Genomic DNA, 24,748 nt, shown 5'->3' with positions numbered 1-24,748 from the left:
TTGCCAGGGTTAACATTACCTTAGCAAAAAAGCATTAATTTGAATATGAGACTGGGATATGAATAGGAGAGGCCTGAATAATAAAAAGTAGCAATAACAATCAGCGTAGTTTACAGAGCATTTGAAAAGCTGGAAAAAGTCAGAAAAAGAAGTCAAATAATTCAGTAACTATAAAATATAAAAAATGAAGGCCAATTAAAAAGTTGCTTAGAATTGGAAATTCTATAACATACTTATAGATCAGGGGTGTCCAAACTACGGCCCGCGGGCCAAATGCTGCCCGATATCCATTTTTAATTGGCCCGCAGCGTGCAAAAATCCCCCCCCCCTAAAAGTCTTTCAGAATCCAGAAAAAATGTTTTCCTACCACACGGCGTCATTGGGGGGGCGGAACCTACAGTGCTTCAGTGTAGACTCTGCGAAGCTTGTCCTAAACTCTGCCCTCCTCTCCCCGTGACTGAAGTTTAGTGTAGTGCGGGGAGGGAGGGGGGCGGTAAACAACTGAAAGCATGGCTCCATTCCCCTTCTACACTGCTGCCTAACCTGGGCTGGATTTCGTGCATCTGATGATCTGTGAGTAACTGGTTTGTGCTTGGCTTGGGGGAGGGGTGGATTTAGTGAGGCTGCAGCCGATCAAGGGAGTCAGTTACAGATCGAGTGTGTGAGTTAGTGTGTGTATCTGTCTGTATGTGTCACTGTGTGTGTATCTGTTTGTATGTGTCACTTGTGTGTGTGTGTGTGTGTGTATCTGTGTGTGTGTGTGTGTGTGTGTGTGTGTGTATCTGTCTATATGTGTCACTGTGTGTGTATCTGTTTGTATGTGTCACTTGTGTTTGTGTGTGTATCTGTTTGTATGTGTCACTTGTGTGTGTGTGTATCTGTCTGTATGTGTGTCACTGTGTGTGCGTATCTGTCTATATGTGTCACTGTGTGTGTATCTGTTTGTATGTGTCACTTGTGTGTGTGTGTGTGTGTGTCTGTTTGTATGTGTCACTTGTGTGTGTATCTGTCTGTATGTGTGTCACTGTGTGTGTGTATCTGTATGTGTCACTGTGTGTGTGTGTGTGTGTATCTGTCTATATGTGTCACTGTGTGTGTGTGTGTGTTTGTGTGTATCTGTTTGTATGTGTCGTGTGTATGTGTGTGTTTGTATGTGTCACGTGTGTGTGTGTATCTGTTTGTATGTGTCACGTGTGTGTGTGTGTGTGTCTGTATGTATGTATGTCACGTGTGTGTGTGTCTGTATGTGTGTCACTGTGTGTGTGTATCTGTCTGTATGTGTGTCACTGTGTGTGTGTATCTGTCTGTATGTGTGTCACTGTGTGTGTGTATCTGTCTGTATGTGTCGCTGTGTGTGTCACTGTATGTATGTGTGTCTGTATGTGTGTTTGTATGTGTGTGTTACTTATTTACAATTTGTAAAATGAACATGGTAATCAGGGGGTGTGGCCACAAAATGGGCGTGGCCACAGTGAGTGGCCCGGCTGTTTGTGTATTTTACCGCATATGGCCCTTGGTGAAAAAAGTTTGGACACCCCTGTTATAGATTATGTGGATTCACAAAAAATTGTATAACATGGAAGAACTTAAAATTAAGGTATGTAAAATGGAGGCTTCGCTGCATGTGTCCAGCTGTAACTAGAACTCGAGGGAATAACATTCTACAAACCACTGGCTAGTAATTGTGAAAAAAGTAGAAAATACCGAGTACTGTCCTGGCAAACAAAGAGCCTGTGTCATTAATAGCAGGCCTGGATTTGGGGAACGTCCACAAAGGCCCGGGCCTAGGGAGACAAATTATGAAGGGCGGCATGCTGCCCAGCCGCTTTATGGGGAGCACTGGAGACACACAGCTCCCTAGTGCTCCGGTGCGTGCGCTCATAAGGGGTTAGTGCGGGCAGGCGCTAGGACCTCACTGCCTAAGGGCACCCCCGCCAGGGAAATCCTGCCCTAAAAGAATGCCAATGCTATACACAATACAGTTACTGCTTAATATATTTATAAAAGCTGTTCTTAGGTTTGTGTGGAAAACAAAATATGGGAAAAAGTAATTTGTGTAATATGTTTTCTTCCTTGCCCCCCCCTCTCTGGAAAATTTTCTGTAGATGCCCGTGTTATAAAGTTTGTCAAATTTTGGGAGGTATTCGGTTACTACTGTTCCTTTAAGGCAGGTGGCTTTGGTGACAGTATGTCTAGTACAGAAGGAACAAATATGGCTAGTGATATTGGAAGGCAACAAATCCCCTAAGCAATAGAGTAGAGGAATCTACCCAAATCCTCTTCTGGTCTCCCGGGCCAACAACCGGAGTACTCAAAATGGGCCCTAGGGGGAAAACAATTGTGGCAGCCACCAACCATGGTCTCCCTACTTAACTACCAGCTCCTGATAGGAGTGGAAGTTTTACAAAAGTCCGTGGAAGCAGACTATGCACACACTGCAAAAACTATGATATGCTTAAAAATGTGGCTACTTTTTATGGTTAAACAAAAGTATACTGCCTATTCAAAAGACAATGTTTAAAGAAGAAATAATGCATTATTTATAAAAAAATATACTAAATATGAATGAATGAGGTTGTATTGAAAAGGGATATATTTTAAGGCTAATAAAAGAATGGGAACAAAAGTTTGTCATTGGCACAGACATATCAACTTACATTAAAATAATAAAAAAAAGCCATAATCTTAAAGATAGAAAAAGCAAATTAGTAAAAAAGTAACTTTTGTTTGAATAGGATGCAATAAGAAATAGAACTGCTGTGTGTCCCATATATGCACTCTGTTTAGCTAACATATTTGAAAAAGGAAAATATATTTTAACACAGAGAAAAAGTACAATTGGTTAAAGAAACACAGACATCTACAAAGTCTATTGAAGTGTTTCCTATCTCTCCCAACACTGAAATCATTCTGTTCCTTATTTGATTGCAATCAACAATTTCCCAAAAGTTAAAAAAAAAAAAAAAAAAAAAAAAAAAAAAAAAAAAAACTTACTTGGAGATGGTAGTTTCTTATTGCAGAAGTCAGTTTCACAGCAGTCCACTTTAATGTATATTGCAGTACTAGGGAAAGGTTCGCACATAATTGGTCTGTCTACAGGTACAAGTTTAGAGTTAGCAACGCATTCGCTGTTGTGGGTTTCTATGCCATCTTTGACGAAAATAGAAACTAAGCACATTCCATCGGTTATGCAGGTATGGTTTTCCTTCACACAGGTCTCGCAATGACATTTTAGGGCTGCAAATAAGAAAAACAATTTTAATCAAACGGTGTTCCTAAAAGTTTGCCTACTTGTATAAAATATTTTAGGATTGCTAGATGCATTTATGTGACAAAAGGAAGACTGTTATTGATTTGATTGATGATCCAACAATTCCTGATCCAACTAAAATGGCAAAGCAGCTAAAATATGCGACTTAAACGGAATATACAATTTGCCTTACACATTCATGTTGCTGTAAAAATGGTGCAACTAAGCACAATACAAACAACCTGCAGGTCTACAAGGTATGGCAGAGTTTTGCAGAAATTCCTTGCAAGTAAGCTGCTACTAAGCAGGCCTGGATTTGTGGCGAGGCCACAATTGCTTGGGCCTAGGTCTGCAAATTTTCACGGATGGCATGTCGTCCAACCGCATCATAGTGAGCACAACTCCCCAGTGATCTGCCACATGCGGGATGAGGGCAGTGCACGACAAAGGAGGTGGGCTCTAGGACCTGGCAACCTAGGGGCACCAGACAAAGTCCAGGCCTGCTACTAAGGTGTTGTTGGAGGGGCCCAATTGTACAAGCAAGTTGAGTGAGGAAGTTCTGCTTACACTTTTGGCACCAATACTATTTAACCAGGCTCTGGCTGTGTGATATAAGTTATAGTAAAAAGTGTCAGCCAGGTGAAACTTTCACTGGAATACAGCAACACACAGATTTCCAGAGAAGTGAATTTGCTGAAGTGCTTATTATTAGCCTCTGCTCTCCAATTATAAGTACATTTGTCGTGCCTCTTTGTGAAATGGAGAACAAGGTACATTGTATATTCTAGATGGGACCTTACTAGTCCTTTACATAGGTGTAGCATTATCCTTCCCTCCCTTTAATCTATGCGAACCAGCTCACTAGTGGACTAGCATTGCTTGCTGCAATCTGGTGTGCCTACTACCAAGTTTATTACCTTAACACAGCCAAACAAAAATTGTGCCTACTGCTTTAAGAAAAACAGTTTTACCTCAATACAGAACCTTTGCCAGTGGCTAATTGAGAGGTTTTGTCATTAACCAATAATTAATTGTCACAACTAGTTGTGGCGGAGAATTAAAATTTACACGGATTAATCAAAGGCCAAAGTAGGATAAGGAGGCATGTTAGTGCTGATGTAACCACATTCAATCTGTCAGAAAAGTTGCACATAAAAAGAAAAACAATGTCAGTTGTTTGGCGATCAACATAACGTCAATAAATAACTGGACAATAGACAATACTATCCACTTCCTGCCAAGCAGTTTTTAGACATTTTGTACTCTTTCACTTTAAGTGCCTTTCCTTGGGGGTCTTTTAGTTTACACAGGAAAACAAAATATTGTTTTTTTCATGACAACTTGAGCTTTCAAAATATGCTAAAATTTTGGTGTAATTCCACTTCTGTAAAAAAAATATAGGCTTCTAAGTGTGTACTAAAATGAAAAAAATCATGTTTCACATAGTACAATCACATATATCAGAAACATAATTTATTTTATGTATGAAAACACAGCTATTTTGGAAAATTCTATGTCTCCTGAACTTGCCAATACCTAATATATATATTTTTATGGAGATGTCTTGCATTGATCAAAATCTTTAAGTGGTACACTACCAAATTTTCAAAGCACCGCTCCACAAAACTGCATACTCCAGATTTCAAGGCCAAACATTCCACTAACAGTAGGTTTACCATAGAAAACTACCCATTATTAGAAAAATCCGATTCTGGAGAATCAAAAATGGATAAATATATCTATGTATATATTTTTTATAGAAATAAATTTTTTGAAAAATGACCTCAAAGCTTCCAATCTACAACATCATATCTCCCACACATCATTAGGTACCAATGTAAAACACCCTAAATATGAATGCCACTGAATAGTTTGATGCCCAATATGTATAGGTTTACTTAAGTAGGTGGCATATAGTGGCCCCAAAATGGAGACACCTCACTCAAGCTATCAGTTCTGTAATTCCAGATACTGCAAAATCAACAAATTTACATCATTGGGGGGGGGGGGGCAAAGGTAGAAAAAAGTACTTTCACCCCAGAAAACCATATATTTTCAGAAAGTACACTGTAAGGACTGCCGCTTACCCTGTGGTCTAGTGGCCGGCAGGATGTTCTCCCCTTCAGCGCTGGTTCTCCTATGGCGCGCGCTTCTGGGTTTATGCGCCGGCGTGATGACGTCACAGTGCATTGGGCCAAAATTTAAAGGTATAAATAGGGATTTCTGTATTGAAGTAATTGCCTGTTAGCTTGTTCCTGGCTGTATATTCCTAGTGAATCAAGATAAATCACCCCAAATATGAAAGCCTGGGGTCAGCTGAACAGCTTGATGCCCAATGTACATAGCTTTTTTGAAGTACATGGCATGTAAAGACCCCAAAATCTACCTTGTGCATACTTATTTGATGGCTTACATTTACACAAATCTATAGTTTTATGTGGGATAAAAAGTACAAAAAATTATGGTGACCCCTGAAAACCATGCATCTTTGGAAAGTGCACATTATAGCGAATCTAAAATAGGTAATTATGTCTTTCTACTCCAAACTACTATACTGCAAAGCTACGCTAAACGCAGTGGTTTTTATGAGATTTCTGAGAATCACCTAAAATATTGCAATTGGCCCAGGCCTGGGCCAAGCCAGCTGGGCGCCCAAGGCAACCCAGCCGGCCGGTTCGCCCCCTTGCCGGCACAGCTTGGACTGCTCATAAGTGTGTCCGGAACTGCGCATGCGCGCCCAATATTTAAATTCGTGGATGGGGAAGACAGCACGCACAGAAGTGCACTAGTGACTGCTAGTAGGAGAGAAAGGGTCCAGACCAGGGGTAAGCTGAAAGAAGAGGTACGTGCTTGGCGCCCCCACTTCGTTGCGCCCTAGGCACGTGCCTCTTCTGCCTACCCCTAGTTCCGTCTCTGAATTGGCTGCATTTATCTCACCCAATTTCTTCCATATAATTGTAAAACACCTGACACCAAGGGTCTACTGAAAAGTTTGATGCCCAGTATGCAAAGATATACCAAAGCAGCTGGCATGTGTGATGGCCCCAAATAAATAGTGCATATGAATTTTCTTAGCTGCCTATTTGCCTTCTGTGAACATAGACCCAGACTGCGTATTATGTGCCACAAGACCCTCCTAACAGCACAAAGACCCCCCAAAACCATATATTTTTGGAAAGTACATGTTCTGATGAATCCAATATATGTAATTATTTCTTGCTACTTCAAACTAACATACTGCAAAGCTAAGCTAAAGGCAGCAGTTTTTATAACATTTCTGAAAATCGCCTACAAATATTGCAATTGGTCGCATTTATCTCAACCAATTTCTTACATAAAATTGTAAAACACCCTTAATATTGACGCCAAGGGTCTACTGAACAGCTTGATGCCCAGTATGCATTGATATACCAAAGCAGCTGGCCCAAATATAAACAGTGTATATGAATTTTCTCGGTTGCCGATTCGCCTTATATGAACATAGACCCCCGACTGTGTATTATGTGCCACTAGATCCTCCAACAGCACAAAGACCCCCCCCCCAAGTGCAAATGACGCTAAAACAAAAACATAAGGAACAAACAATGCAATCATAAAAATTAAATACAAGCAAATCAATGAAACAAAATAGCTGATTTGACAGCGTGACTAGTGGTCAGAATGCTTGATCCAATAGTCACTCTGGGAAATCAACAATTTTTAGGGGAATAACAAGAAGGAAACTGATGAACTAAAAAAAAAAAAAAAAAAGTAAAAAAAACCTACAAGCGTGTGTTTGTGCATACATGTGTGTACAGCTCTAAAAAGTGTATAAATGTGTGTATGTAGATGTGACTCTGTAAAAAGCAAAACAAGCCAGAAAATTTAAAAAACAAAACAAAAAAACTACCTTTAGTTATGTGTGTACTTTGTATGTGTAAATGCATGTATGTATGTATGTATGTATGTATGTATGTATGTATGTGTTATTGCATGGATGTGTGTGTAGATGTGTAAAAAGAAGAGCACTTTCTCACTTCTAGGAGAAGAAGGAGTCAGAAGCAGAGCTGGAGAGTCCAGGATCGCAGATATCAGCAGCAGAAGTGAGTGGACGGAGCTTCACAAAAGGTCGGGTACAGGAAGAAGCAGCACTGGGGGAGCAGCATACAGCCCACAGGATTGGGTAAGAAGTCAGGTCCCGCGACAATCTTGTTGCAGGACCCACGTGGCAGCACCCTAGGCTCGTTGTCTGGGGGGTTGAGCAGCCAGGAGAGCCTCTCTGCACTTCAATTTTGCCAGAAGTGCAGAGAGGCAGCCCTTAAAATAGAGAACGTAGCTCCTACGTTCCTGGCGCTTATAACCTTCTTAGCATTTAAAGGGTTAAAACACTAACTTAATTTCTTAACACTAAAAGACTAACTTAATTTCTTTTTATGAGAAGGTAAGTAGAGACCTCGATTCTGGGATGGCAGTGGATGTGATTTACTTAGACTTTGCTAAAGCATTTGATACAGTGCCACACAAAAGTTTACTGGTTAAATTAAGGAATGTTGGCCTGGAACATAGTATTTGTACCTGGATAGAGAACTGGCTAAAAGATAGACTACAAAGAGTGGTGGTAAATGGAACATTTTCTAATTGGACCAGTGTTGTTAGTGGAGTACCGCAGGGCTCTGTACTAGGTCCCTTGCTTTTCAACTTGTTTATTAATGACCTGGAGGTGGGCATTGAAAGTACTGTTTCTATTTTTGCAGATGATACTAAATTGTGCAGAACTATAGGTTCCATGCAGGATGCTGCCACTTTGCAGAGTGATTTGTCTAAATTGGAAAACTGGGCAGCAAACTGGAAAATGAGGTTCAATGTTGATAAATGCAAGGTTATGCAAAAATAATATAAATGCAAGTTATACACTAAATGGCAGTGTGTTGGGAGTTTCCTTAAATGAGAAGGATCTAGGGGTCTTTGTAGATAACACGTTGTCTAATTCTGGGCAGTGTCATTCTGTGGCTACTAAAGCAAATAAAGTTCTGTCTTGCATAAAAAAGGGCATTAACTCAAGAGATGAAAACATAATTATGCACATCATCTGGAGTATGCAGTGCAGTTTTGGACTCCAGTCCTTAAGAGGGATATAAATGAGCTGGAGAGAGTGCAGAGACGTGCAACTAAATTGGTTAGAGGGATGGAAGACTTAAATTATGTGGGTAGACTGTCAAGGTTGGGGTTGTTTTCTCTGGAAAAAAGGCACTTGCGAGGGGACATGATTACACTTTACAAGTACATTAGAGGACATTGTAGACAAGTAGCAGGGGACCTTTTTACCCATAAAGTGGATCACCGTACCAGAGGCCACCTCTTTAGACTAGAAGAAAAGAACTTTCATTTGAAGCAACGTAGGGGGTTCTTCACAGTCAGGACAGTGAGGTTGTGGAATGCACTGCCGGGTGATGTTGTGATGGCTGATTCAGTTAATGCCTTTAAGAATGGCTTGGATGATTTTTTGGACAGATATAATATCAAAAGCTATTGTGATACTAGGCTCTATAGTTAGTATAGGTATGGGTATATAGAATTTAATTAAAAGTAGGGAGGGGTATGTGTATGGATGCTGGGTTTTCATTTGGAGGGGTTGAACTTGATGGACTTTGTCTTTTTTCAACCCAATTTAACTATGTAACTAACTAAAAAAAAAAGGCCTTTAGGTGATACCGTATGTAGGAGTTAGATCCAGCAGCAGTGTTAATTGTGCTGATAACTATGAAGATTTTCATTCATCCAGGTCATAGTATATCGAGTATAGGTAAATCTAAAAAAACACCAGTCAGTTGAACTGAAGAAGCTGCTCGGATGAGTAGTAAAACGTCTTCATTGATTACTCAGCAAGTCCAGTTGTTTTTAGATTTACCTATACTAGATAATTGTGCTGATGTGTTGGGTGGTCTTTCCAATATAATTTAAGCCACATGGCATTCAATACAGCAAACTACACTTTGTGTGGCACAATAAAAATATTCTTATGTTCTTTGTGAAATCAAAAATGATTTCTTACGTGTTCCTTATTACAAATGTGTGTACATTGCACAATCCACAAGGATACATGCCTATAACAGGAAGAGATTTCTTTGAGCTAGAAAAATGAAAGTAGACCCTGTAGGTTTCTACATCTCCGAAAGAAATAACCTACATTTATTGAAAGGACATTTTTCAGACATGGATCATATAACAAAAGTGGCCAACATTTTTATTAAAAGGACATTTTTCAGACAGATCAAATAACAAAAGTGGCCAACGTTTTTAAATAACTATTATAATCTACGAAGTGCACATGTTATAAGTGGAAATACATTTCACTTTCACAAAGTCTCCTTAGACTCTATATTGGGTTTTGGTATCAATAGAGAGGACTGGTTTGTTGTAAGAGTTCTATGATAAGCTTATTTCAAGAGGTGGTGAGCATAGCCGTTCTCAGTCTAGATTTCAATTCTACGGCTCTGTTCTTGGAATTAAACTCTGAATTCACACATAGCTGAGCAGTTTCTTCTGACCCTTAAAAACTCACCTATTGGTAATGATCGTTTTACTGTGGGATAGTAAAAACTGCTATAGTGTAAGATTGTATGAGTAGCTTTATCTCTATACGTTATAGGTCAGTGTAGATCTGCAGATTTGATATTGATATCGATATTGATCAATTGAAAAGGGCCTTCCCATACGAAGAGGATATTGTCAATATACCTCAACCGTAGAAGTGTAAAGCAGGTATAAAAATACAGGACATCACCAAAGACAGTATCCTACTCACAATGCCCCAATAAGTTGGCATAGATTGGGGCACATGTAGTGCTCATGGTAATGCCTTGTTGCTGCGCAGTGAATATAAAGTAAATTATGTAACACTAATGGGGTTATGTAATAAAAAGCACTAAGTTTGCCCAGGGGCAGTAATCCATAGCAACCAATCAGCATGTAGCATTTACTAGTTACCTGTTTGAATGCAAGCATCGTATTGGTTGTCATGGGTTACTGCTCCTGGGCAAATTTCGTCCCTTATATTACATATGGGGGTATTATTTGAAGGAGTAATACAAACTCATTATTGTCAGCATTATCAATGTCAAAAATTTATACAGAAACACATCGGCACAATTAACATTGTTGCTGTAGATATGCAAAATAAAACACTGAGCACAGAGGCTCGCCATTTCGATAACTCATAATAGCAATACAGAGGTTTGGAAATTTGGGTAGTGAAAAAAATGTAATACTCAAATGTCAGGGGGAATCAAACCCCCTTTCCTTTCAAAGAGAGAACGTTTCGATCTACCTCCTAGATACGTTACCACCTAGAGGACTTAAAGGGGAAGGAAACCTAGTTGGCGCAAAAACCCTCCCCCCCCGTGTGTTGCCCACCCTCTCTCCTCCCCCCTGGCCTACCCGTCCCGCTGGGCAAATGCCCCTAACTTGTTACTTACCCTTCTGCGCAGGTCCAGTCCAGAGAGTTCACAGACGACATCTTCTTCCACACAATCTTCTTCCTGCTTTGACTGGCGCATGCGCAGTAGGAGCATTTCGCCGGTACGATCTACTGCGCATGCGCCAAAAGTACATCGTGACTTTTGGCGCATGCGCAGTAGATCCGTACCGGTGAAATGCTCCTACTGCGCATGCGCCAAAACGCCGTTAAAAGCAGGAAGAAGATCGCGTGGAAGAAGATGTCGTCTGTGAACTCCCTGGACTTGACCTGCGCAGAAGGGTAAGTAACAAGTTAGGGGCATTTGCCCAGCGGGACGGGTAGGCCAGGGGGGAGGAGGGAGGGTTACACACGGGAGGGGGGAGGGTTTTTGCGCCAACTAGGTTTCCTTCCCTTTTAATAATAACTTTGGTTGTTGACGGGTTCCCTCACATGGGAAGTGTTTTGATTTGGGTAAATAATGATACCTATATAACACTCTATGTAGGGCATCCGTTTGTTTCTCCTGCCTTTGGTGATTTTTTATGTGGTTTTTGATTGTGTTTACATCAGTACTAACATGCCTTCCTGCCTCTCTTTGGCCTTCGATTCCGATTGGAAATCTCCACCCCAATTGGTTATGATGTTATGGGAGCTGATTGGACTCTTGGCCGATTGCAAGCTATGCCAAATTTTAGTTGCCTTTATAAGGGAGAAGCGAAACGTGAATCGACAAACTTCATTTTGGTTTTTGTTATCGTATCTTGGTCCCGGAAAGTATGGTGATGTTTTTCATGGTTGTAGGCACACCTCTGTGAAGCAGCAGGTGGTGAAGCAGTTGAAATAATGTGCATCCAGGAGGGAGAGGTCGTGCTTTATATAGAATATAAAAAGCACAGAGGTAAAAACAGTTTTTTCTTAAAGCAGTAGGCACAATTTTGGTAGTAGGCACAATTTTGGTAGTAGGCACACCAGACTGAAGATATTTTTAAACTTTGGTAAATAGCACACCCAGGTGAATACAGATGTTTACAGGTGAACCAAATCCAATGCAAACCTCCCAACATTTGAAAAAGGTAAAGAGGAACAAAAACAATCAGCGAATAGCGCGGAGAGATTTTTGACCACGCAGATTTTATGGCCAGACCCCCTAATTGCCATGTTTATTTTACAAAATTTGTCAGGTTATGAAAGTTTGAACACATTTCTGAAAGTTGTAGGGCAATGTTTTATGTGTTATAACAGTTATTCAGCACTGTATTCAAATGTTTATACTGCAAACCCATGGTCCAAGTTCCTACTTAAAGGGGAACTGTGGCGAAAATGAATATTTAATATAAGCTTCAACATACTGAAATAAGAAACTTTGTAAATACAATAAATGAAATATTCTGCATTGTTTCTTAAATAATCGAGTTTATGTTCACTATCTCTCTCTCAGCATCTGTTTCTCTTCATGCAGCAGTTGTGTGGACAGTTAGATCCAATATATCTTATAGGGGGGGGGCTTCCTTTCCTAGCAGATGTTTTCAAGCTCACGCAAATAACTGATTCCAGTACAAAAACATCTAACAAAATAACTGCCTTTTGCACAAATTCTGCATGTAGAGAGACATAATGACTGGTGATTTTAATAGAGTGAGCTCTAATACATCTTCTAAACAAAAGGATTCCCCCTATAAGATATTTTGGATCTGTCAATGGTTATCTGACACCCAACTCCTGCATGAAGACAGAATGAAGCTGAAAGATGCTGATAGAGGAATAGTGAAGATAAACTTGATTATTTCTAAAACAGTACATCATTTTTTATTGATTGCATATAGAAAGTTTCTTATTTCAGTATGATGAAGCTTATATTAAATTTTCATTTTTACGATAGTTCCTCTTTAATCATAAAGCAAAATGAAAACTTGTATAAAATGATCTGACCTTCATTACATGCTGATTATTACTCATAATGCTATTTTATTAACATGATGTCTTAAAGGGGTTGTTCACCTTTAGTAATATGTTTGCAGTGATATTCTGAGACAATTTGCAATTGGTTTTAATTTTTTTATTTTCAGTTTTTATTGGGTTTTTTAATTCAAACAAAATACAAAAGCAATTATATCATACTACTGTATTATAATAATACTGAATAAGTGAAGCAACAGAATTAAAAAAAAAAAAAAAACTAAAGGAAATAGAGGGGAAAGGGAAGATTGAGTTGAAAGAGAGAGAAGAGAGAAGAGAGAGGAGAGAGAGAAGAGAGAGAAAAAACAATGGGGAGAGTCAAATTAAAGCAAGATAATTATGTCATGAGCAAACAGTTATATATCAGTAGTCAGAATATTACTGCACATAATATGCATTCCATGGTTGCCGATATCTATCAGTTTTAGAGCTTGTTCCATGCCAGTACCGGAACTAGGTGGGAGCGGGCCCTGGTGGGGGCCGTGCAGCCCCCCCCACCCTCGTCCGTGCAAATTTACTTTGCGGCTGCAGCCGACTCCGGCCGGCTGCAGCATGCATGATCTGCCAGGAGCGCCCTGTGGGGGTGCGGGCCCTGGCCCAGTTGCACCCCCTGCTCCCCCTGTAGTTACACCACTGTTCTATGCTTTGTATAAAAGTGTTATACAACGTTCTCCATTACCTGGATATAGCTATTCCAGTTACAAACAAAATGTGATATAGCAGGTACAGTTTTGCATGCTTATATTGTAGTAATAAGGTGGGCTTTGTTATTCCCAGTAGAGCCAAGGTAGGGGGTCAGTGGAGTTTTGCCCTAGTAACAGTATGATCCTGCTGGGCTACTTGTTTCCATAGCAGCTGTAGTCTGCGACAGGACCACCAAATGTGTAGAAAATTGGTTTACATATTTTAATTGTGGTTTTTGAGTTATTTAGCTCTATACTCACTCCAGCCTGCACTTTCAGAAATCTGGTTCCTAGAATTCTATAAGGTCCTGGTGCCACTTGTGCTCCTTGTTGTAGTATTTATATTCTTTAAAAAAATAAATTTACAACATTTTATTATAACAGCACTTTCTAACTGTAATCCATCTGAGGAAGTTATCGGCATTCCTCTGATTAAGGAAGACACAAGAGATATTACATATCTTGTAACAAAATTAATTATAATAGTTAGGGATGCACCGAATCCACTATTTAGGATTCGGCCGAATCCCGAATCCTTGATGAAAGATTCGGCTGAATCCGAATTTGCATATGACGAAAAGTCACATGATTTCCCTACCTGCCCCTAATTTACATATGCAAATTAGGATTTGGATTTAGTTCGGCCAGGCACAAGGATTCGGCCGAATCCTGCTGAAAAAGGCCGAATTTTGAACCCAATCCTGGACTTGGTGCATCCCTAATAATAGTGCATTTTCTACATAGTATCTCAGAATCTTTTTTTTTTATTTTTTTAAATAATGAATGTAAATTTCAGAAGTCATTAAAATTGTAACGTTACTTATTTTCTTTCATAGTATATAAGAAATTCAAATATGGGGAGAGACCTTCCAATAGTAAAGGAGTAGCAAAAGTATTTATAAAATAAAAAAGACTTTATTAGGACATGTATAAGACAAACGAGTTTCGTGCCTATAGTGGGCACTTACTCAAAGGCTAATGGTCTTCCCTTGATACAATATTTTTAAAGGGGTGTTTACCAATTACAATTGACATATATTACTTCATAGTGGTCCTTAATAAATCAATTGGAGACCAGTAGAAATGCATTACATGTGCTGCATCATACTGAGCCGTATCCAATGGAGAAAAAAAGTCTAATCAGACAATCTAGTTAAAAAGAGAAAAGTACATAGTACAACAATCTATACAAAACAGTAATAGAAATAAGGATATGTTGCTCTTAGCTTTTATCACATAAGAAGGGTTGTGTGGGTTAAATTCTACCAATATAAAATATTTAAAGATCACTAAAACACTATTACATGAAAAATTCACCATATAACATGAGAGTATACAGATTCATCTAACCTGTATGACTAAAGTATTTGGCAAAGGTATTTAATAGGAAGAAACCAAATTAAAAAACCACATACATACTAAATAAGTGACATAAGTATCCAGAAAACATAGATGAACACTTGCCCATACAGAGGCTGGGCTCCAGTGGTTGTTATAAAATACTTCTTTTCTCTACACTCCTGGAATTTCGGAGACACTGGTGTTTCACTACCAAAGAGACCTTTAACGGCAGTAGACCACACACTGCCTAAAGACTGTATTCCAATGGGACATTTGGACTTACCACAGCCAAACAAGTAAGGCTACTCCTCCCACTGGTACGGAGCGAGAACCCATCCTGTTTGGTTACACTAGAGCCCCCTCGGTAATTATGTCAGGAGGCCCTTGCACACTACGAGCAATACTGAGTGTTTACTAATGTAGTGTACCTCCACCACAGTACCCTAAATGTAAGGGACTCTTTCCACAAAATAATTTGATATTTGAGTCAGGTCCTGCTGCTGCAGCGAACCTTAGGATCACCTGTTATGACTATATTATTTAGTTACCACGGAGACTCAAACTTTACACCTGTCTTACCTAGTGTTAAAGTTACCTGCCCTCGGTAACCACTCCCCCAGTTACAATGTTTTGGGAACAATACCTGCCAAGTTACTGGGTCAGGTTGGGAGGGAAGGGTTTTATGGGATGTTATTATATTGACTATTTTTGGTTGCTATGGTTCCTGCTTCGGCATATGACAAACGGTACTGTGATGAATATCTTGAATCAGCCCATGTGTACAATAGAATTCACAAATGCTAAACATGGGGGGCCCACTTAAGTTTCTTTCCTGGAACATCAGGGGGCTGAATTCAAGAGAGCCTTAATGTTTGACTATGCCAAGAAATATGCACCTGATGTTCTTCTCCTACAGGAAAAGCACCTGGTGGGCCAAAGATTAATGGATTAAGAAGCCGTGGGTCGCACATATATATTACGATACCTTTTCTACTCATACCAGGGGTACCACCATTCTGGTTCGCAAAGGTGTACAATTTAAATTGCTAGATATTATTACTGATCACTATGGCCGATATGTATTTATGGGGTGTACAATTTCCAACCAATTGTTAACCATAGCTAATGTGTACATGCCCCCCCCCCCCCCTTTGATAGCACGTTATTGGATAATATAATGAGAAAACTAGCAAACTTTCCACCAGCCCCATTGCACTTTATTGGGGATTTCAAAGCTTTGTTGAACCCCTCACTAGACAGGTTGACCCCAAGTCCCCAAACCACCTCTAGACTTTCTCTCTGGACCCAGGCCATCAATCTTATGGATCTCTGGCGCGGGAGTAATCCAGATACAATTGAATTCTCTTGTTACTCAGCTACCTATACCTGTATTGACCTCGCACTGGCTTCAGCAGAACTGCTACCCTGGGTGAACTCGGTGGAGTACTTACCTAGAGCTGTGTCTGATCATTCCCCCTTACTGGTACAACTAGCCCCATGACCCAGAGAATGTCTCTGGCATTCTTAGCCCAATTTGGTTAACGCAACTTAGCATTAAGAAAGCAAATGAAGCAGCCCTCATAGAATTTTGGGACCTTAATCCTGGAACGGCAACCCTGGGAACTGTGTGGGAAGCAGGTAAAGCCACAATGAGGGTAGCACTTACCTCAGCAATCAAAGGAGCTAGAAAAGAAGCTACTCAGGAACTAGAAGAAAAACAGAAAACACTGACTGAGGCAGAAGATAATTTTATTAAAATGTAGGGCCAGATACACTCCATACCAGTACAAATAGCACTAGAAGAAACTAGAATCAAAATGACCCATAAGAGGTTGCTGTATGCTTCCCAAAGATCATTTGATAAAGGGGAGAAGAATTGGAAAATCCTAGCATACCTCTCTAAATCCCAAACCCATCTCCAAAATTGCTTCCCCTTCAGGTAACATAGTAACTAACCCCTCTCAGATAGCGGATGCTTTTGCAACTTACTTTTTTTTGCAACCAAACTTTGTATGCCACCAAAGTCAACTACTCAACAGAACAATTAACAAATACCTAGATGCTATACAATTCCCTCAACTGTTACCACATGCAAATGCCCTCCTTAATTAAGTAGAAACGTGCAAGATGCAATAGCCTCCAATCAATCCAACAAAACACCTCTCTCTCTCTCCCTGGTTACACAAGACTATAATGCATGCCACTGAGGAAGACCACCTTCCCTCCTCCTTCAATGAGGCACTGATTGTGGTCATTCGGAAAGAAGGGAAGGACCCACTTAAGGTGGCCACTAATGGGCATGGCTATATCAGGGGTAATCTGAACATTCGGCCATGGTTCATGAGTAGTAGCATCAACTGGGTGCGGCTAAAGCATTTGACTCTATAGAATGGCCATACCTTTGGGAAATCTTGAGGAGATTTGGATTGGGGGACCAATTCATTAGATGGGTGAGGCTACTATATAAACAACCAGTAGCGAGAGTCAGCAGTAATGGTCACCTATCAGCTGCACTCAACCTTTATAGAGGCACTCGACAAGGATGCCCATTATCGCCATTCCTCTTTGCCCTGGCAATAGAGCCTCTAGCAATCCTTATCTGCCAGGCAAGCAATATCACAGGACTCCGCCTTGGGAGAGTGGAAGAACGCATCTCTCTCTATGCAGACGAAAGTTATATCTGCATGACCCAGGCAACTCCCTCCAGGCGGTCCTGAGTATAGTGAACCACTTTGGACGATTTTCAGGGCTAAAAATCAATTGGGAGAAATCAAGCATACTCTCTATTGACACCAACATTAACCCCAACTTATTCCCTCCCACCCCTCCAGTCTGGGTGGACTCGTTCAAATACCTTGGCATTGTGGTACATTTAGACGCCTTTATACCCTCTAATCTTGAGCCAATCCTCTCCATTTCAAACTGAGGCAGGATCAATCTCCTAAAGATGATATTTCTCCGCAAGTTCCTCTATATCTTCCACAATTCCCCATCCTCCGTTCCTTCTTTACATCTATTGAAACAGCTTTCCTTTGGGCAAACAAGCCCCCCAGGTTTGCTAGAGCCAAACTGCGGGCTCCAGTTAGTGAAGGGGGAATGGGCCTCCCACATTGGTACTTTTACTCACTGGCAGCCCAGATCTAATATATGCACTGGTGGCTTAATCCAGACCCATATAACCAATATAATAACTACCCACTACAAGCCACGCTAGCAAGCTCAGTCACTCTCATATATCCCATTTCACAAACCTCCCAATCTACATACAACCAACCCAGTTATAAAGACCCCATACAAAGTATGGGTGGCAGCACTTAAAGTTTGCAAACTTGCACTACCTCTACTATTGCTACATCTACCCCTATTGGGAAATTCCTTCTTCCCACACCTGCAACACATAGCGGAGCACAAAATATGGCAACACTGGGGCCTTTGCACGCTAGGAGACTTGGTTAAGGATGGAGTGGTATGCCCCAGGGCCGAAATAAAACAAACCCAGGAGGCTCTCCCCTGGTTCTCCTACTTCCAGCTGAGACAGACCACCAATACCCAATTTCAAGGGAAGACTATGAACCTTAAAACCTCAGACAGAATCAGCCCTTAGAGGCACCACCACCAGAAAACTTGTTACCAGGCTGTACTCACTTCTCATAGCTACCATTAAACCTCCATTTAACGCAGCGGGTACAGCCTGGAGTAGAGACATCCCAGAGTTGGAGGATGATGACTGGGAAGAAGCAACGGACAGGGCCTATGACTACCTTGTCTCAAGCAGAGATGGACTGATCCGATTAAAAATCCTACATAGACTCCACTTAACCCTAACTAGGCCGTATGAACAAACTCATAGGACACAACAGTGTCCTAAGTGTACGGTCTCAGAGGCATCTTACCTACACCTCATTTGGTCATGCCCCCGAATCCAAGCCTTCTGGTCCCAGGTTCTCAACTATATTCAGGAAAAAACAGCATTACCTAAACGAATAACCCCTAAGGTATGCCTCCTTGGTGTAATAGATGAGGTCACCCCAAGAGCAGCCATGAGAATACTTTTCCATACATTACTATTCTATGCCAGGAAATGTATCCTCCTGAATTGGATGTCCCCCCAATCCACCACACTTAATGGCTGGTTGAACTTGCTAAAAGCAACACTCACCTATATTGCAAGAGGTTGTCCCCAGAAATATGATTTGATGTGGCGACACCGGCTGGAAGCCACAGAGGAGCCCTAATGTCAGCGATGGCAAGCTAGTAGGAGCATAGCTATACATACTCATTGATCAAGCGGTCCAGGGGTAACAGATACAGAATCATAACTGAACCGAAATGTATACGAATGTACAGGACTCAAAAAATACGTATGCTGTACTGTAATAACTACAATAAGATGGAACCATGCACGTTTTAATGTTTATTTATTGTTATAAAATGAAAAATAAAAACCTTTAAAAAAAAAAAAAGTATTTGGTAGCCGGACATTGTTCCTTTATCTCAATTCTCAGATTAAAAAGCGGATATTAGGCCTTAGGGTTCATGATGTATTAAAGGAAAACTATAGCCCCAAAAGGAATACTTGAGCAACAGATTAATTATCAAATTAAGTGGCATATTAAAGAATCTTATTCAACTGAATCATATATTTGAGTAGATTTTGCTCTTTTCCATCTCTTGCCTTGAACCACATTTTGTGATGGTCTGTGTGCTGCTTTAGAGATCACCTGACCAGAAATACTTCAGCTCTAACTATAACAGGAAGAAGTGTGGAAGCAAAACAAAACTCTGTCTGTTAATTGGCTCATGTGACCTAACAAGTATAGTTTGTTTGGTATGTTTGTGTGCACCGTGAATCATACGATCCCAGGGGGCTGCCCTTATTTTTTAAAATGGCTATTTTCTATTTATAATTACCCTAACGGTCAGTCCACACAAGCAGATTCGGGGAGATTAGTCGCCCCAGCGAGAAATTGCCTCTTCTTCGGGGCGACAATATCCCTGAACTACCTTCCCTCTGTCCTCCGTCAGCTAAAATGAAAATCGCCTGCGGCAATTGACACGGGGCTCTTTGTTTTCCGAAGTCACCCGAAGTTGCCTCACGAGCCTGGGGCGACTATTCTCCCAAATTTGCCCGTGTGGACTGACCCTAAGGCACATACTACTAAAAAAGTATATTATTATGAAAATGGTTTATTTACATGAAGCAGGGTTTTACATATGAGCTGTTCTATGCAATATATTGTCCTACATTGTTTGAGGGGTATATTTTTCCTTTAAGCAGATTTATTGAAAAAAGCATGTTACGTCATATTCCTTATTTAAACCATCTGTATTCTCGTACGTAGAAAGAAAATTCATTTGGTCTCTATTTGCAAGAGTTTGGGGATTTGGTCCCCTCCCCTCAAAAATTTCCTTCTCAATTTATCAATGCCTGTTACCTTTAATTTATGTATGTCATCTTCACTGCATTGATTAAAGTATCTTGCCACATTTAAGTCACATGTCTCGATTTTTTAGGGGTCTGGTGGTTTGCCCACATATTGGATATTGCAATTAGAGCACTCCAAGAAATATACTACAAAAGGAGAGTTACAATTGATGTATTGTTTGATAGTATCGTGTGTGTGTGTGTGTGTGTGTGTGTGTGTGTGTGTGTGTGTGTGTGTGTGTGTGTGTGTGTGTGTGTGTGTGTGTGTGTGTGTGTGTGTGTGTGTGTGTGTGTGTGTGTGTGTGTGTGTGTGTGTGTGTGTGTGTGTGTGTGTGTGTGTGTGTGTGTGTGTGTGTGTGTGTGTGAGGACACTAAACATTTTGTTTTTTGGACATGTTCACAAGAGGTTTGGGGATTTGGTCCCCTACCCTCAGATCTTTCCTCAACATGCTCGCCCAAAGTTGCCTCACAAGGAAACTTAGGGCGGCTTCACAAAATGAAGTGCTCGGAGAACCATCATACTGGCGATTTACATTCTAGTCGGTGGGAAGGCTTTTTGGCCAATGCACTCGCGGCGCATCGATTTCCAAAGTTGCCTCACGAGTAAACTTCGTAAATCGAAGCGCCGAGAGTGCTTTTTCATTGAAGCTGGCTGAAGACACGGGGAAGCAGTTCGGGGAGATTAGTCACCCCAAAGAAGAGGCGTTTAGTCTAGGGCAAATAAATCTCCACGAATCTCCAGGTGTGCCCTTACCCTTAGCGTATGTCACCACCCTAAATCTTTGTTTGAGAATCTCAGACTGCTTAAGGAATTTGTTATCATCTATACATAAATGGTGTACATCAATTGCCCCACATGGCCACTTGGGATGACATGAAGTGACGTGAAGTAGTGAGTTAGCGGAGTTTGGTTTCCTGTAAATTGTAGAAGCTATTTTCTTGTTTATGTTGTAAAAAGTTAGGTCTAAAAAATTACGTTTTTTTCCCGGACGAATGTGTTAATTTTAAACCAATTTCATTGTTGTTTGAAAAGAAAACAAATCTCTCAAAATCATATCTTGATCCTTGCCAGATGATTATGTCGACTATATAGCTGCTGTAGTAGGCCAACAAATATTTAAAGGGGTTATCCATGTTATAGATGAAAAGGTCCTACCACCATCCCATCATAAGGTTAGCGTATGAGGGAGTGAATTTAGCTCCCATTTCTGTACCTTGTTTCTGTAAGTAAAATGTATTGTTGTACATAAACTAATTATGATTTAGTAGAAAAGCAGTGGCTTCTAATAGGAAAGATTGTAGTTGTGTTGGGTAAGTACTGTATTTTTGCAAGTGCTAATCAACCACTTTTAGACCTATATGATGGCATACAATGAGGAAACATTTAAAGAGGCCCATGTAAAGTGATTATTTCATTCAAGGGTAAACAGATTATCCTTGATATGTTGATTGTCCCTAATGTAGCTGGGTAGTTGGAGAACTAGGGGGTGCAGATATGTATCAATGAGCTGAAGGTTCTCCCAGGGACCCTATTCCAGATATTATAGGGCGTCCTAGAGGGGGCATGTCTCTTTGTGAACCTTTGGTAAGTGGTAAAATATTGGTATAGTGGGATGTTGCACTTTCAAAAAATCTATTTGATAAAAAGAACATTTTTTAGACCTAACTTTTTACAACTTTAAAGGACCAGTAACATCAAAAAATTTTAAAAAAAATTCGTTAGAAAACAACGAAAAAAACACCAAGACAAATTAAAATTTCAAAATTGCAAAGCCTTTATTAAGAAATAACTTACTGAAACTCCACTTCCTGTCCTCTTCTGAAACGGCGATATGGCGACCATCCATAGTGCGGTGCTGGATTTGTCCTCCCTGGCTAGCTCCCATAGGCTTCTGACAGCAGGAAGACGGTGCTGGAAAGCAGACGGCTGGATGAAGAGCTGAAGTGCCCGGTGTGCTCCCGGAACATCCTTGTGCAGAGCAGCGCGCCTCTGGGGAGATCTTGCACGGACTCCTACTAATCCAGCCCTGCAGCAGCAGGCGATTCTTATCGAGTGCCCCAGGCGGGTGGCAGGGCACACAGACATCCCCTCTGGGCGCATCTATCAGCACAGGAGCGTTACATCGCAGGAGCGTTACAAGCGGTGTGCGGCTGGTGCCGGCCGGTGTCTGTGTGAGGCGCAAGAGTGAGCGCACACTGACAGCCGCACACTTTTTTCACAGGCAGCAGCAGCACTCGGCCATTCTAATGCACGGATTGCATCGCGCCGCTGCTCGGAAGCCTCCTTAGTCCCGCTCTGGAGAGATGCTGCTGGGATTGTACCGGTTCCAAGTCGGAGCGATAGAGGCTGTCAGTGTGCGCTTACTCTTGCGCCTCACACAGACACCGGCCGGCACCAGCCGCACACCGCTTGTAACGCTCCTGCGATGTAACGCTCCTGTGCTGATAGATGCGCCCAGAGGGAATGTCTGCGATGTCTGTGTGCCCTGCCACCCGCCTGGGGCACTCGCTAAGAATCGCCTGCTGCTGCAGGGCTGGATTAGTAGGAGGCTGAGTCCGTGCAAGATCTCCCCAGAGGCGCGCTGCTCTGCACAAGGATGTTCCGGGAGCACACCGGGCACTTCAGCTCTTCATCCAGCCGTCTGCTTTCCAGCACCGTCTTCCTGCTGTCAGAAGCCTATGGGAGCTAGCCAGGGAGGACAAATCCAGCACCGCACTATGGATGGTCGCTATATCGCCGTTTCAGAAGAGGACAGGAAGTGGAGTTTCAGTAAGTTATTTCTTAATAAAGGCTTTGCAATTTTGAAATTTTAATTTGTCTTGGTGTTTTTTTTCGTTGTTTTCTAACGAATTTTTAAAAAATATTTTTTGATGTTACTGGTCCTTTAATAGCTTCTACAATTTACTGGAAACCAAACTCAGGTAACACTACTTCAAGCCACTTCATGTCATCCCAAGCATGTGATTAAAGCTATCCCTGTGGGGCAACTGATGAGCCCCAGCCGTTTATGTACAGATGATAAAAATTCCTAAAAGATTTGATAATCTAACTATTGCAATTAGAGACCAAATTGATTTTCTTTCTACATACGAGAATACCAGATGGTTTAAACAGTGAATATGATGTAACATGCTTTTTTTTCAATAAATCTGCTTAATACATAATGAACCCCAAGGCCTAATATCAGTTATTTAATCTGAGCATTGCGATAAAGCAGGGGTGCCCAAAAGGTAGATCAGGACCTAACAGAATACCTTTAGCTGATGATCAGTAAATCTCAAGAAACGGTCAACAAACAGCTTGTATAAACCACCCTCCTATTTCATTCTTTTCTTTAAGATATTTATTATAGTTTATTAAAGTTACATAATAAATAGTTGTTAGGTAAATATAGCAATATACATTTGCTCATAAATCTATTTAATATTAAGTAATGTTTTCAATGAAACAGAATGCTAACAATGCTTTTATCAATGTAATGTACTGCAAGTAATCATGTAAAGCATTTCTCCAATTCTGAAACGTCTATTCTGATTTGTTAAGGACCACTATGATGTAATGTATGTAAATTTTAATTGGTCAACACCCCTTTAAAATGATTTTATCAAGAGGAGACCATTAGTCTATGATTAAGTGCTCATTTTAGGCATGAAACGTGTTAGGCTTATACATTTCCTAAAAAAGTCTTTTTAATTTTCTAAATACTTTGGCTACTTCCCGGTGAACCGGTTCACCGGGGTAAGAGACCACCTTATAAACGATATAATTAATATTATTCTATTCCTTTTTTGATTTTTGTTTCAAGCCACACACCAATCTCTATGCGATTATTATTTTTTTTCACCTCTTTATTGTATTCAAAGAAAGCCTTAGCACCATAATTAATTGCCTTTCAATTGCACTTCCTCAAAGGCACCCCTGCACATGCAGTTAACTAGCTTTTAAATGGAAGTTCAACCTAAAAAATATTTTTTATTTATTTATTATTTTTTCGCATTATACATTCATTACAAATTATTTGTATAAGCATTACTATTGAAAGCAGTGTCGCTCTGTCCCTCTTTATTTTCTGCCCTCATGGCTCAGCCAGCTGATTAAAAGCAAGGCCAGACATGGCGTTTTACGCTGCTGAAACCACACTTGACCGTCAACATGCGTTTTTCAGCACGTGGGTTTCTTTTCCCAACAGGCATTTCTCATTATTCTCGTTCCCCATAATTCCGCTGGCTGGAAATAGAAAATAGGAAAGCTATTTAGAAATAGAAAAACTATTTACATGCAAAATGGAGAAGGAATGGTCGCCAATATGCAACACAATTACGTCACCGGTCCTAAAAACGTATATGCGCCATATATCTCGCAAGAATTTGGACGCCATATTTAAAATACACTGCGTATTTACGTAAAGTGTGGTTTCAAACTTGCACATCCCATAGAGTCTATTGATTTGGTAGTTTCTTGACGTATTGGCATTTCTGCTAAAAAAACGCCAATACTGGCGTCCCCTGACCGCAATCGTACGAAAGTTATGTCCAACAAAAGCTAGTGACAGTCTCCCACTAAAAATCTCACGATCGGCAATACATGCTGCGATGTTATCTGCAGCCGACAGAAATCTTTTAACAAGTCAGATCGTCCAAACGACCAATCTCTGCTG

General features: G+C 40.7%; 1 protein-coding gene across 1 annotated transcript in view; it reads right to left on the bottom strand.

Annotated features, from left to right (window-relative positions):
* Positions 1-24,748, bottom strand: part of tgfbr1.S (transforming growth factor beta receptor I S homeolog) — an 80,689-nt gene that overhangs the window by 40,953 nt on the left and 14,988 nt on the right. The window contains 1 exon segment of the mRNA NM_001090615.1: positions 2,995-3,237. Within this exon segment, the coding sequence (NP_001084084.1) occupies positions 2,995-3,237 (243 nt within the window).

Source organism: Xenopus laevis, chromosome 6S, assembly GCF_017654675.1.
Source record: "Xenopus laevis strain J_2021 chromosome 6S, Xenopus_laevis_v10.1, whole genome shotgun sequence".
NCBI lineage: Eukaryota > Metazoa > Chordata > Amphibia > Anura > Pipidae > Xenopus > Xenopus laevis.
Note: the sequence above shows the minus strand (reverse complement) of the source record. Positions and strands in the feature narration are given on the sequence as shown.